The sequence below is a fragment of the Leguminivora glycinivorella genome, chromosome 6, assembly GCF_023078275.1.
Source record: "Leguminivora glycinivorella isolate SPB_JAAS2020 chromosome 6, LegGlyc_1.1, whole genome shotgun sequence".
NCBI lineage: Eukaryota > Metazoa > Arthropoda > Insecta > Lepidoptera > Tortricidae > Leguminivora > Leguminivora glycinivorella.
In genome coordinates, this window is record NC_062976.1 from 24,145,463 (window position 1) to 24,160,024 (window position 14,562).

Consider the following 14,562-nt stretch of genomic DNA (forward strand, 5'->3'; position numbering starts at 1 on the left):
TCAGAAAAATTAAAAATAATGAAAACAGATACATAAAACTATTTAAACAATTCAAAAATACGCCTAAGAACTGTCATTCTAGGTTAACCTTCGATTGGTTTTGTTATGTTGGCAAGTCATAAGGAAGTGGTGGTGATAAAAAAAACTCGCAGTAGAAGATGGAAGTATTTCTGTATAATTCTACTGTCTGTAGATTATGTGGAGAAGAAAATGATAATGGCACATTGTTATATTCTAGTGAAGAAAATACCCAGAACTTAAGCGAAATAATTAATACCTATTTACCAATCAAGGTATAGTACTTTTGATTTAATTCGTGATTGTTTTGACTCCATTACGAAACCAAGATGGAGGACAGATGGACAAAAATGTTAACATTTTCTATCTTTAAACTTATTATAATCAATATATTTTATGAGAAATGTATGAAATAAAAACTGTGTATTTTTAAAACACTTATTTATATACTGCTCATATTTCTTATCACATCTAAATATTGTTACTATTACGCGCCACTATTTGACATTTTTACAGCTGATTTGAATACAAGTAAGGATTGTATTATTAATTTAATATATTCTATGATATAATTATGTATAATTTCTTTGCATTTGCATTAGTAACATTACAATAAAACTTACTTATATCGAACAACCTAAAATGTTTGTCAATCCAACTAGATGCAATTTTTTAATAGTTACAAAAGATGTACATACACAATGTACAATAAATTATTTGTTTTCCATCCAGGTATCAGATGACGGACAATTACCTCGTACCATTTGTCCAGGATGCACTATTCAAATAGAAGCCACTGTAGAATTTATAACCTTGATAATAAATGGACAGGTTTGTACATTATCAATACATCAATATCTTGAAACTTTACACCCATTATGACGACCTGTCTGGCTCAGTCGGTAGTGACCCTGCCTGCTAAGCCGCGGTCCTGGGTTCGAATCCCGGTAAGGGCATTTATTTGTGCGATGAGCACTGATATTTGTTCCTGAGTCATGGATGTTTTCTATGTATATAAGTATGTATTTATCTATTTAAGTATGTATATCGTCGTTTAGCACCCATAGTACAAGCTTTGCTTAGTTTGGGGCTAAGTTGGTTTGTGTAAGGTGTCCCCAATATTTATTTATTTATTTATTATTGTATATCACTTAGGTATTATACACAGTTGGTAAACTTGTTTTAGACATAACTCTGCTTCAAGACAGTCTGGAAGCTATATTAAATTTAGCTAATTAAACTTGTTTGTTTTGTATTCTAGAAGTGATATATTATTTCAGAAAATAATAAGAGAGTTGCATCAACGCGAGAAGGAATATAAGAAGACATTGTTGAACAATGCAGTGGGGAATAACCAAGAGATTGTCACTGAGCAAATTGTATATGAGAGTAAGTAACCCTATTGTCTCCCCTAGTAGTATAATAGTAACCACAGATGTCATAATATATAGGGACCATAAATCATATATACCATAGATCAAGCAAACATATCTACTTAGCATGTCAAACAGGGTTCGAGGATATAATATCAATGGATATATGTATATCAAGATATATATCCAGCTAGGTTCGACGATATAAGTATATCAATGGTTATAAATATCCGATATATATATTTTTTTAAATAAATATTTAAATGCAAAAATGGTTTTGAAAAATGTAACATTGTTAAAAAACTAGTTTTTTGTGTTTGTTACTGTTTTTCTACCAAATTTTATCTTTTTTAGTACATTTTTCCATATCTAAAGTAGTATTCATAAATAACGCAACAAAAAAATGAAATACCTTCCATACAAAATGGATATATATCAAAGTTGATATATATCCGATATATATCAAAAATATTCGAACCCTGATGTGAAATGCACTGAGTTGTCCGCCTTTAATCGCAGCTTGCAGCTTTCGGGCGTCAATTTTTGAAAGTAGAAGTCAACAAAAACATTAAAAATGCTTCGTTACGTGATATTAACACCAACACAAAATTTATGAACACTCAAGGGCCTGAGACATATTTAAAATCACAGGCAAGTAACAACTTCAGTACAAAATCTGACACGCTTGGCCCCTATACAAATAGATGAACTTGTTTCTTCTTTCTAAATCTAAATCTGTGGTAGTAACCCTATTTCTCCATTGAATTTTAGTCCCCAAGCTGGGTAGTAAATTAATGATCCCTAAAGGTCACATACTGTGTTGATGCAACAAAAATATAATATCTGGGCAACCGAGCTGCGCTCGGTTCTGTCGTATCCTTGACATGTGTCGCCATCTAGTTCAAAAATGAATAGTACCTACATCGAGCGAAAGAATTCTCAGCCTTAACAACACAACTACTCCACACGAGATGGCGCGCATTTCGCCACAAAAACTCAAATAGTGTATTTTCTATTCGTTTTAGCCTTGACCTGTGTCGCCATCTAGTGTTTGCAATAAATAGTACTTACATCGACCGAAAGAATTCTGTCTTAACAGTACAACTACTGCACACGAGATGGCGCGCGAAGAAAAACGCATGAAAACTCGAAAATTCGCGTTTTCCGGGACCTAAGGATAAGTTAGACCGATTTTTCACCCCCAAAAACCCCCACATAACAAATTTCTGCGAAATCGTTAGAGCGGTTTCCGAGATCGTCAGTGTAAATAAATAAATATATAAATAAATAAATAAATATACAAGAATTGCTCGTTTAAAAGTATAAGATATTACTTACTCAGATTGACCAAGTCCCACACACAATTTTATAATTATCATATATACAAAATCATAACCTTAACTTACCTTAACTTTAAGTAAAAATTAAATTTGATCCCGATACAAAGTTTCAATTTCTTAACTCATAATAAAATTTGATCCCCATAGAAACTTTCATCCCCTTTTTAACCCTTGAAATGGAATTTTTCAAAATCACTTCTTATCACACACTTTATATAGGTATATATACAACATAGTATGCAAACTCTAACTTTCTAGCATTTGCATCAGTTACACATTTATTCTATATTTATACATATAGAAGAGTAATGTCTATACACCCTGTTTTTATTGAATTCCGTTAACTTTAAGGGAAGATTCTTTAGTTTAAATACAATCAATTTCTCTAAGAAACTAGCCTCTTAACTCTTATGGTTATCGAATTATTAAAAAAAAATTACTGAACACGTGTGTGGCATCCCTTACCACTTCCTAATGTTATTTTTTTGTCATGTGCCGTCAAACAATTGACAATGACTTTAATGTTATGATTAAGGTCTTCTCACACTAATTAATCCATTTATTACGTATGGAAACGAAAAAAAAATTTTTTTTCGAATTTAACTAAAAGCGATATACAGGGTGGTTCCTGATGATGAACCTAACTGCGTGTCGAATTTAACGGAAAACAAAAAAAAACACGGCGTATAGTACCTAGATATTTTTCTGGCACAAACGAAGTGACACTAGTGACTTCCTTCCAATATTTAGTTCATCAATTACATTGCCACCAAATCTTGAGTAGTGTGCTCTGCCTACCCCGTTTGGGGAATATAGGCTTGAATTTATGTGTATATAACATTAATGTTTTATACAAATGTCACATGTTTGAAAATAAATGGACAATGATAATAAAATGAATCATATTTTAATACTCTACATAATTTCTTACATGATTATTCAAGATTTTTGAGACTATTATTAGGGATAATTTAATAACCTTATGTAAAGCTATTTATTGATAAAAGGATTGTCGATATTTTTATTTTGTCAAGCACTTACAATTTGACGTTCGGGCCAGAGAAATATAAATAATAATAAATAAATAAATATTATAGGACATTCTTACACACAGACACACACGGACAGATTTACTGAGTCCCACGGTAAACTCAAGAAAGCTCGTGTTATGGGTACTCAGACAGCGATAATATACAAATACATACAATATAATATACAAATACTTAAATACATAGAAAACATCCATGACTCAGGAACAAATATCTGTGCTCATCACAGAAAATAAATGCCCTTACCGGGATTTGAACCCGGGACCGCGGCGTAGCAGGCAGGGTCACTAGTCACTACCGACTAGGCCAAACCGGTACACCTAGGCCAGAATATCTAGGTATAGTGTATAGTAATATCCATACTTTCACTATTCCAGTTAACACCAGCGATGGTGTCTACCAAGTGGAGCACCCGATCGCCCTCCAAGTGGCCGGCCTGCAGAAGCCTAAACGCAAGCGAGGCCGCCCTCCTAAGAAGGCCAAGAGCCCGGAAGAGCTGGCTCAGGAGACCATTGCCCGGCAGAAAGAGGAGGTTAAAGCTAGTCAGAAAGAGGAGGAGGTGCAGGGGAAACGAAGGAGGAAGACTCCTACGAGGTTCAAAGAAGCTGTTCAGGTAAAGAGTTTTTTATACATTCTGTTGACAACCGGTCTGGCTCAGTCGGTAGTGACCCTGCCTGCTAAGCCGCGGTCCTGGGTTCGAATCCCGCTAAGGGTATTTATTTGTGTGATGAGCACTGATATATGTTCCTGAGTCATGGATGTTTTCTATGTATATAAGTATGTATTTATCTATTTAAGTATGTATATCCTCGCTTAGCACCCATAGTACAAGCTTTGCTTAGTTTGGGGTTAAGTTGATCTGTGTAAGGTGTCCCCAATATTTATTTTATTATTTATTATTCTTGCCCCAAAGGCCCCAAGGAGATCAGGAAGCCATTGCCGGGCAGTTCACCAGAAAGATGAGAAGGTGCAAAGTAATAGAGGAGAAGGCTCCATATTATTAAATTAAAACGGGACTTAATCGCGTAAAACTTACGTTTTATATTTAACCCGACGTTTCGGACATGACATTACGTCCGTGGTCACGGGTAGACTGCTCCATTCATATACCTCTGCCGCACACTCGACTAGCGGCGTGGGAAGTAGGCAGAGGCATAGTGTGGCCGCGCTACTCGTCATGCCCACCGCTCCCTATTTTGTCGGTTTTGTAGTGTGAGTCGGCGGGCCGGCAACCACCCAGTGCAATAATCGCGCGAGTAGGGCAGTGTGTGGCCGGGTAGGGCAACATCGCGGCAGCGCGAGGGGCATAGTGTGGCAGAGGTAATAAAGCACGGGAGAGTGGACTTCTTGTATTTCGTTGGCTGTCCTAAAAATTTAAGTTTTATAAATTAAGATTACCTTTTTTCACATTTGGAACTAAATGTTATTTATTAGAATCACAGCTACTACCAGAAAATCGTAATAGGTGAAGAAATGTGTCGCTTAACTTTAAACTTGGGTAAATCCATACTGCTATAAGGTTCATTATCTTTCGACCGTATCACATTTTTTATATATTCAACCTTAAACCAGATTTATTTACCCAAGTTTGAAGTTAAGCGACAGAAATAGTGTCTTAAAATTTCACTACATTCTTTAAATTACATTTAGAGTTATACATAGACTATGAAAATTGGCAAAGGGACAGAAATAAGGCTATTTTTCTCTCCCAAATAAATGAAAGTAACTTTATTTGGCGAGATGATCTGTCAAAGTAACCGATTTTCATGAAATCTAAGAAAACTCCCGACTAACTCAGCTGGCGAGATGATCTGTCACCAATCCAAGGGGTGAGGTGCGCGGCGTCCGGGCAGCCCCGCCCGCGCGGCTCTGTTCGCTTGTCGCACGCGGGAACTCAAATTCGCGCGGCAGCATGGCACAGACGGATCGCAGTATAATGATCGCCGTATTTTAACTGGGCTTTCTTAGTTTTTGCATGAAATAGGAGGCAAATGAGCAGCTGTATCGCCTGATGGTAAACGATCACCGCCTTTATTTTCTTTATTAGGTTTCATCATTTGTGTAAGTAATACTAATGATTTATAGTTACAGTGTGTTTAGTCAGCGTTGTCGGAGCTTTTAAGGACGTACCTAAACTACAATCAATTTTATCGTTTTTTTCGGATTCTCCAACTGCCATCGTCGAAACTTCTTAGTAATCGCACTTAGCTACAGATCGACAGGGTGAAATAAAAAGGACCATTCAAACTTTGCATAGTGACTTTTGAGGTCATTATGAACAACTTTTATTAAGGGTCCAATGCTGAAACCACGAAAAAAAATGGATGTTCCATAGGAATGAGCTGTATCATGACAGTCAAAATGTATAAAAAAGATATTTTTTTTGCGTTTTCAGCATTAGTCCCATAGTAAATAGGAGCATAATTTGAAAATTACGAGTTACAACTATTTACCTGCAAAGATAATACTGTGTAGAGAATTTTATGGAAATATACCTACTTCTCCAAAACATCATAACTGTAGCTTTTACGGTTTTCCTGGATATATAAAAAAAAAAATGAATATATGAAAAACTGAAAATGAATATATGAAAAACTGAAGGGAGGAGGGGAAAGATTAACATCTCGGCGAGTTTTCTACTTCATGTAGAAGTTTTTTCTTATAAACATATTGTTAACAGAATACAGTAACCGTCAGCTTCTTTGACCATAGACTTTATGTAAAAAGATTATTATGTCATGTCACTGTTGTTTAAAAATACACATTAAATTTGTCAGTCGTGAATAAATAACGCTTTTTCATTTTCATATTGAAAGCTTTTAAGCTGTATACATGCCAAAGTTTCGAATTTTATTCTTGTTGTTTATGAACCTACTAAGAGCAGGTTACTTACTTGTATATTTTGATGATCATCATTCAAACATGATGAAATCACTCATCCAGTCACTGATGAAATCTATGCTATTTATATTAAGATATGAATAAAATCTAAAGTATGAAAACTATGCAATTGAAACTTTGTCTATTTAATAAAGTTGCTATTGAGTATTGATATCATATCCTGACAATTATATTTATCTGGTTTAAATCAGACCCAAATTTCGAGGATTCAGAAGAACGACAAAATGCTTCAAGAAAACAGCTTTTCTCTTTGCTTGACTCGTGTTGGCGGGGGCATTACCGCCACTACCGTACCTCCAAATAAAATACAACCCAGCACAATACCATTACCATTACCAATCAATACCATTCTATGCCTACCTTGAATTCTCAAGTATATTCATATCAAGTATCAACTGTTGTCAAAGGAGTCAGACAGCTTGTTGAAGGATTCATATAATCTTGCAAATTAGACAAATATCTGTAAATATAAAGTACCGTAATCATACCCACCAAATAAAAATAAAAAAATTGTCCAGCTTTATCAATGTATGATTATGGACTTTCATCAAAATTTATTGAGAAGTTAAAATACTGAAATCTCTTAACTATTGTGGAAAAATGGCGACAGTTGTCAAACAAAATTTCTGTCAGGCTGGCCACATGTTTGGCATAGACACAGAAAAAATATAGACGGAGGGTAGCACGATCTAATTAACCTTATACCAAATTTTGAAAGACAGAAATACCTACCCTACCTGATCTTCAATCAGTACTGTACCTACCGCCGCCTTTTCTTTCGAACAACTCAATATTTTTATGAAAATTATACGTAAGTTTCTTCACTAGCTGGATATCAGTCATATATTTTCCAAGTGGAAAAGTTGTGCTGTAATGACGTCACAGACGCGTCATCTAGGGGTTTCTAAAATCTATGATGTTTAGATATCGTAAATGTCACTTGATAACATCATATGAAAATGAAATACTTACGAGTATATATAAATTATCATTTTCCTCCCTTTTCACAGTCTTTGATTAGAATTTTCTTTATTTATTTGTTTTCTAGCACGCAATTATTTTTTCTGCCTCCTCAAAGCTTTGTTCCCCATTGTTTCAATGACACGTGACCACGCGGAGAAAACTGACACAGGTCCATCCTCTGAAAGCGCCGCCGCGCGACTGAAGAGGCCATAAGTGCCATCGAAAATGTTTTCAATTTCAAAAAATTTTTCAAAAAAAATTTTTTTTTGCAAAAACAGGATTAGTAACAGGTCTTAAAATTGGGTTCATAGTTGTTCCATCTTTCCTTTGCGGATTTGGTAGTATTTGGTAAATATTATATTATTTTAATGACGCTACCGGCACAAACTCATCAGATTCGTCTAGATAATCTTATTACCTATATATTGAAGTAAAAAACAAGTCAAAAAAGTTTTTATCCTAGCTATGGGAACGATTTATTGTTAAAAGAAGAGGTAACTTTGGAGTCATTTTCTATCGAGCGAAGTTGTAACATTCATGTTGTTCAACTCCATAACATACTCACCAGATCCTGAAATTTAACATATATCGTTTTCAGATTTTTCCATTGCGTTTTCCTATGTTTTTAACGGCTTCAAAAAACGAGTGCGCGCAGCGTCTACGGAAATATATCGCCTTAAAGCACCAGCGCACCGCCGGACACGAGGGCAAGACCGTCATACCCGGCGACTGCAAGGTGAGGACACCCAAATTAGAGTTGTGCCTGCTCGTTCACTGAAAACATCGCAAAACTTTTCCGTGATCATGATGCATGCGACTGCGTCGAAATATCGGGAGCTCGACAAAAATCAAATCACGGTCATATATCCCGGTCAATATAAGTCTAATGAAAATAACCGTCATCATTCAAAACTCTGAAATATTTATTTTCCAAGTAGGCATATTACAATGCGCATATGAACGTCAAATAAAGCTACGCCGGCTCTAACCCTACGCCTCAGCCTCGAGAAGATTTCAGTCCCCCCTCAGTTGGAGGGGGATATCCACTATGGGACCGGCAAGAAACTCGACGGGCCACTTCTTTTCAAAACATTACATCTTATAAGTAATTAACATGCATTAAGAAAACAAGATACAATTTAACATGCAAAAATATTCATCAAAAAATATTAACAGACTAGGTACTCTATGGAAATTAATTTCAATAAAATTACACAAAGTACAAAGCTACTATGATTAATAAGAGATGTATAGAGTCTCTAAGTGTCAAAGTACATCTAAAAAAAAGAAAAATTATACACTAGTTCGTTCTTTTAGGACATTTAGTACAGTAGTGCACCGAGAGAGCGAGAGACAAATTGTGCATATGGCCACAGAATATATAATAGTACAAGTACAGAAGGCCCACTGCTTTGATGTTTACGGAATGCCGCCTTTTTAAATGCCTACAAAATTCTAACAAAGAAAGGAGCCGCACGTGCGCAGCGTCGGACGATAGGGTTGCCTATGGATTAAAACGAATTAATATCAGATAAAATGTTATACTATTATAGTCAAGTTTTGGGTACTCTCTAGGTATATATACAGTATTTATATATTTTTGTAAGTCCCAACATCACAAGCCTAATTGAACTTTTCCGTGGGTATGTCCCAATAGTGGATATGTGTAAAATTGTCCTATTTTATTCATGATGTCTATTTAACTAAGCATTATTAGTCATTCCACATGTGGACATCGCATATGAACCTTAAAAAAAACTCGCGACGTAAAGTAACAATAGAAAGTACGAACGTGCGTTCCGTGAGAACGCGCGCCACCCCTGATTAGGCCGCGAACTCGCGGCCGCCAGCATGTACAGTCAGCAGCAGAAGTTGCTATACACCCAGGGTGCTCAAAGAGCGGTTAGCGTTTAAATTGACAAAAAGTTGTTGACTGTCATGGTAGCATTTATTTGTGAGCGCTCAGCATGGCACAAATATCTTAACAGTCGCTATTCATTAATTGCTATACTTACAACAAGTCATTCTTACCTGAGCTGTCAGAAAACCATTGATATCTAAGCGGTTAACGTGTCAAATATACCTGAACAATTTGGCAAAATAGACGTTTAGCGCATACAAATATGTTCAAATATTGAACGAATAATAGTTCCGGGCAAGCGTTTTGACAGCCATCGAAAGCAGTACAGTCTTGTCATCCCATACATCCGTCTCACGTTTTTCTCTTCAATAATTTGACAGGTGCAATTTACTAACGTAAGTATTTAATTTACTTTTCAGCATGAACATCGAAACGCCTGACACATAGCGAAAACTAAATGATGCCGAATTTCGGGACAGTTGTCAAGGCACGTTATGGTCTCATTTAAAGTTCGTTTGCTTTTCAAACCTGAGGTTACTGGTTCAAGTCTCGGCGGAGACACGCGTAAAGTTGATAGTTTTTTTGGGTTTTAGTTTTTCTTGTTTTTTTATTTGTTTTGAGTTTTTTTTGCATAAGTTTTAACGATAATTCTAAATTATCTTGAACGTACATTCCAGAACCAGAATAGGCAAAATATGCTCCGTAAAATATTACCGATATCAGATGTATGGCTTAAATATACGGCTGAAATATATCGGTATCGGTCCTACATCGGATATCGGATCGGATAATGTGAAAACGCACTAAGACGGAAGTATTACTTTCAGATTATTTTATTTTTATTAGTTTAAAAAATGTTTTACCACAAACAGCTAAGGTACAGCGGGACAAATCTTGACTTGTAACTGGTCCATGTTTGACAATGTTTGCATTATTAAATAAAGTGTCCATCGGTTATATTATGGTAGGCGTGTTCAGTGTTTTACCGACATAGTAATTAAGACTCCAAAGCAGGTTCTTCGTGCTATTTATTATAATTTTACGAAGCGTCACAGAAACAAAATTCACTTCTTCACGCGAAAGAACTAACTGACAGGTCGCCGTTCGGGTAGCCAAATTACAAAAATATATCAATCTTTGGGTAAAATTACGAGATCTTAGAACAAATTAAATTATTCTCATTTGAAAATATTTATTTTATTATTTCGTGATCCGATGGCCGAGTGGTTTTACAGGCATCCGTCCGGTTAACGGAGTACGCTGGTTCGATTCCAGCTCGGAACACTTGGAGGCCTTGGTCACTTTTTCTTTGTATATGACATTTATTTAATGTTTATAAAATTACGAGATATTTAACACTGCCTTAGAATAATCATATCAATAATTTGTGAAGTTATGAGATTCTTAACAAGTGAATACATGTAGAGCTCAACATCATAGTGTAATAATAAAAAATGGATTAGTTACAATTGCCCCCCAGTCGAAATTTGCCCCGCTGCACCTTACATATATATCAGCACGACAGATTCAGACGGCACTATAATCAGAATGAGACAAAAGTTGTCAAACGATTTACGGCTAATTTATCGAGCATTACTTAACCTCACACTCAGCTTGGATTTTTTAAAATATCGTATATTCTTAACGGGGAATAAAACAATAAATTTATAGGCCAATTTTATTCATCAAATTCTTTGAAAAGTTTCTTGATTATCATGCTAAGCGTTGGTACCTCCTGCCAATTGCAAACTATGCGTTATAGCAAAATAGTTTAATGTTTTGTGAAGATTATAGGAAATATTGTTTGTTGATAACTATGACGAGAACTATTCCTTTCACTTCTTGTCACCAATAAAATTATCACTGCATTTAGTTTTCGGTGCCTTGGCGAGCTATCAATACTGAAACAGAAACGAAAAGAGATAATTCAAATTGCATTTTGATTTAGATTACTATAAAATACATTATTTAAATAAGGCTTTGTTCTTACTTTCATTTGACTGCAACTATCTATTTCTTTATTTCCTGCAATTGTCAACTAACTTCTGGAAAGCAATATTATAAATAAATATTCGAAATATTGCTTTTTACAGCACAATAACTATCGTGAACCGTTTTTATTAAAGAATACGGCGATTGATGAAAATGATAAAATAATACTTATGAATATTTATCATATTTGTCAATTTTGACATTTTTGGGATTTTTTTTAGTTAAGTTGGAGCATAAGCAACTAGGCTATCGTCCACGAGCTCGAAAATAAATAAATAATTATACGCAATATAAATGCACTACGCTCAATTAAAATTATTATATCAACTCGCTAGCAAACCGCAGCAACTAATAAACGGCTGCAGTATTTTTTTGGTTAATCACATGAAATGTTGATGCTTAGTTACCACTGAAATAACAACTGCTTAGCAACTGGTGGCACCCTGGCTGCTGACGTGCGTGATTGACAGGGCGTGTAGGTATTAATGACAGAGGCTTGTATTCGACTGCTTAGTTACCACTGACATTCTAACCGTTGTTGTCATTGTGATTATAAGAGTGTATGTGTTAAAGAAAAACTCAGGTGTTAAGATATATGTGACGAACTGAAAGCCTACGTGAAAATGACAACTTAGAAGTCACTATTTTTGTGACGATTGAAGAGTATAGGTTTTCTTGGACACCCTGCCCGCTCAGGTATATCTGCTGCTGACTGTACTTGTAGCGCGGCGATAGAATCGCGCAGTGAGCCGCCCCTGATATGGCGTACAGTAACGCTCGCTCGTACTAGCCGAGAGCTTTTCGGCCGTTTTCGCGCGCTCTCGTCTCGGTGCGAGTCATGTGCAATTTCCACAATTTTCTTATTTCAATGAAAAATTATCTCGATGTATTGGGTTTCACCAGTAAATTTTTATTAAGATATTTTCCTCAAAACTATATCTGTATCTGTAGGCACGGACCGATACGAGCCAAGCGAAGCGCAATGGCGCCAATTTTTAGGGTTCCGTAGTCAACTAGGAACGTCCGTCCGTCCGCGGATAATCTCAGTAACCGTAAGCAGTAGAAAGCTGAAATTTGGTACTAATATGTATATCAATCACGCCAACAAAGTGCAAAAATAAAAAATGGAAAAAATGTCTTAATAGGGTACCGCCCTTACATGTAAAGTGGGGGCTGATATTTTTTTCATTCCAACCCCAACGTGTGATATATTGTTGGATAGGTATTTAAAAATGAATAAGGGTTTACTCAGATCGTTTTTTGATAATATTAATATTTTCTGAAATAATCGCTCCTAAAGGAAAAAAAAGTGCGTCCCCCCCCTCTAACTTTTGAACCATATGTTTAAAAAATATGAAAAAAATCGCAAAAGTAGAACTTTATAAAGACTTTCTCGGAAAATTGTTTTGAACTTGATAGGTTAAGTAGTTTTTGAGAAAAATACGGAAAACTACGGAACCCTACACTGAGCGTGGCCCGACACGCTCTTGGCCGTTTTTTTCTCAAATGAACAAAATTTCCAAGATATGGTGTCAATACCAACTTTATCAAACATACAAAGTTTCAATTGCATAGCTCTTATACTTGAGAAATTTTACAAATAAATACATATAATCACGCCTGTATCCCATAAAGGGATAGGCAGAGCACATGAACCACTTAGTTTCAGTGCCATTCTTGGCAAAAAGGGGTTGAAAGAAATCCAAATTATGACATTGCAGTGACAGGTTGCCAGCCTCTCGCCTACGCCACAATTTAACCCATATCCCACAGTCAAACCTACTTAAAAGAAACTTTATTCCAGAACGCCGACAACCCTGAACCGTCTCCAGTGAAGACGGAGCAGCCTCAGGAGGCTTCGGAGGAACTACCCTCGGTGGAGAAGCTCGTCAGCAACGTGCAGGACACGCCGCTGCCGGCCGCCGTGCCGGACGGGAAACCGGACGAGAAACCGAGTAAGTTTGGTCGGCGTTTTCAAAAACAAATACAAGTAGGTAATGGAACGGAAATTTTTGACAACCTTTTTAAATTTAAAAAATTACTAATTGATAAATGCTATTACTCGGTTAAGGATTTCCTTAATGACAATAGTTTGGATAGCATACCATAGTCTTATAAATATTGTAATATTAAATTAATTGTATTTATTGAATGTAATCAAATGAAATCATTAAATTAATGGTTATTGTATAATAATATCTAAAATTTAGTTTTTAGTCTAGTTTTAAGTTTCTGTTGCATGCCCTTCCAGGGTGTCATAGCCTTACTTGTATCTTACTATGTAACATCTTAATTTTATTGTATATGACTACAACAAAAAATAAATGAAATGAAATGAAACTATGGAATGTAGAAGGCTGTCGATTCTGATTAGAAAAAAAACCCAAAACTAGCTTTGTAAAAAAATACGTTCATTATTTTTTTCTCACGTTTCAGTGAAAAGATTTTTTCACTTTGATTTGACACACTGAAATAATCAAGAATGAATCTTGTCAACGAATCCAAAAATATTAGGGTCTATGAGAGTAAGGTTTTTGCCCTAGAGGTCAAAATAAAATAGATAAAGCATTCGGTATCTCGACAAAAAACAAAAAGGCAATCACAGTCTATGGCCCATTTCTCAAAACTGAAAGTTACAAGTTACAAACGGAAGTCTCTTTCCAACTTGTCATATTAGACATTGACTACCACTTGTATATTGTAACTTGTGGCTTCGATAAATGGGCCCTTGTCTATATCCCGATCATTATAAGTCTATGTTTATTATAATTGACAGTCAATGAATAGCCCTTTAACTCATTTTTTTTCAGTTATCGCCCCAGAAGCAACCCCACCAGAGGCCGAAGTAGAAACGGAGACGGAAACAATCGTGCTCGGCCCGTCCGGCAAGCCCAAGCTCAAGTGTCCGCAGTGCGACAAGATGTTCAGCAACAAGCAGAGCCGCTCGCTGCACATTAAGGTACTACAGCTTCAGTTGCTATAGTAACACTACAAGAAACGGAGACGGAAACAATCGTGCTCGGCCCGTCCGGCAAGCCCAAGCTCAAGTGTCCGCAGTGCGACAA

The 14,562-nt window shown here is 36.0% G+C and overlaps 1 protein-coding gene across 1 annotated transcript; it reads left to right on the plus strand.

The window, feature by feature from the left end:
• The first annotated feature begins 121 nt into the window (after window positions 1-121).
• Window positions 122-14,480, plus strand: LOC125227410. Its single transcript, XM_048131725.1, has 6 exons — window positions 122-293; window positions 751-849; window positions 1,299-1,407; window positions 4,158-4,437; window positions 13,271-13,452; window positions 14,308-14,480. The coding sequence occupies exons 1-6, from the start codon at window positions 159-161 to the stop codon at window positions 14,478-14,480; spliced, it is 978 nt and encodes a 325-aa protein (XP_047987682.1). The 5' UTR covers window positions 122-158.
• The last annotated feature ends 82 nt before the right edge of the window (window positions 14,481-14,562 follow it).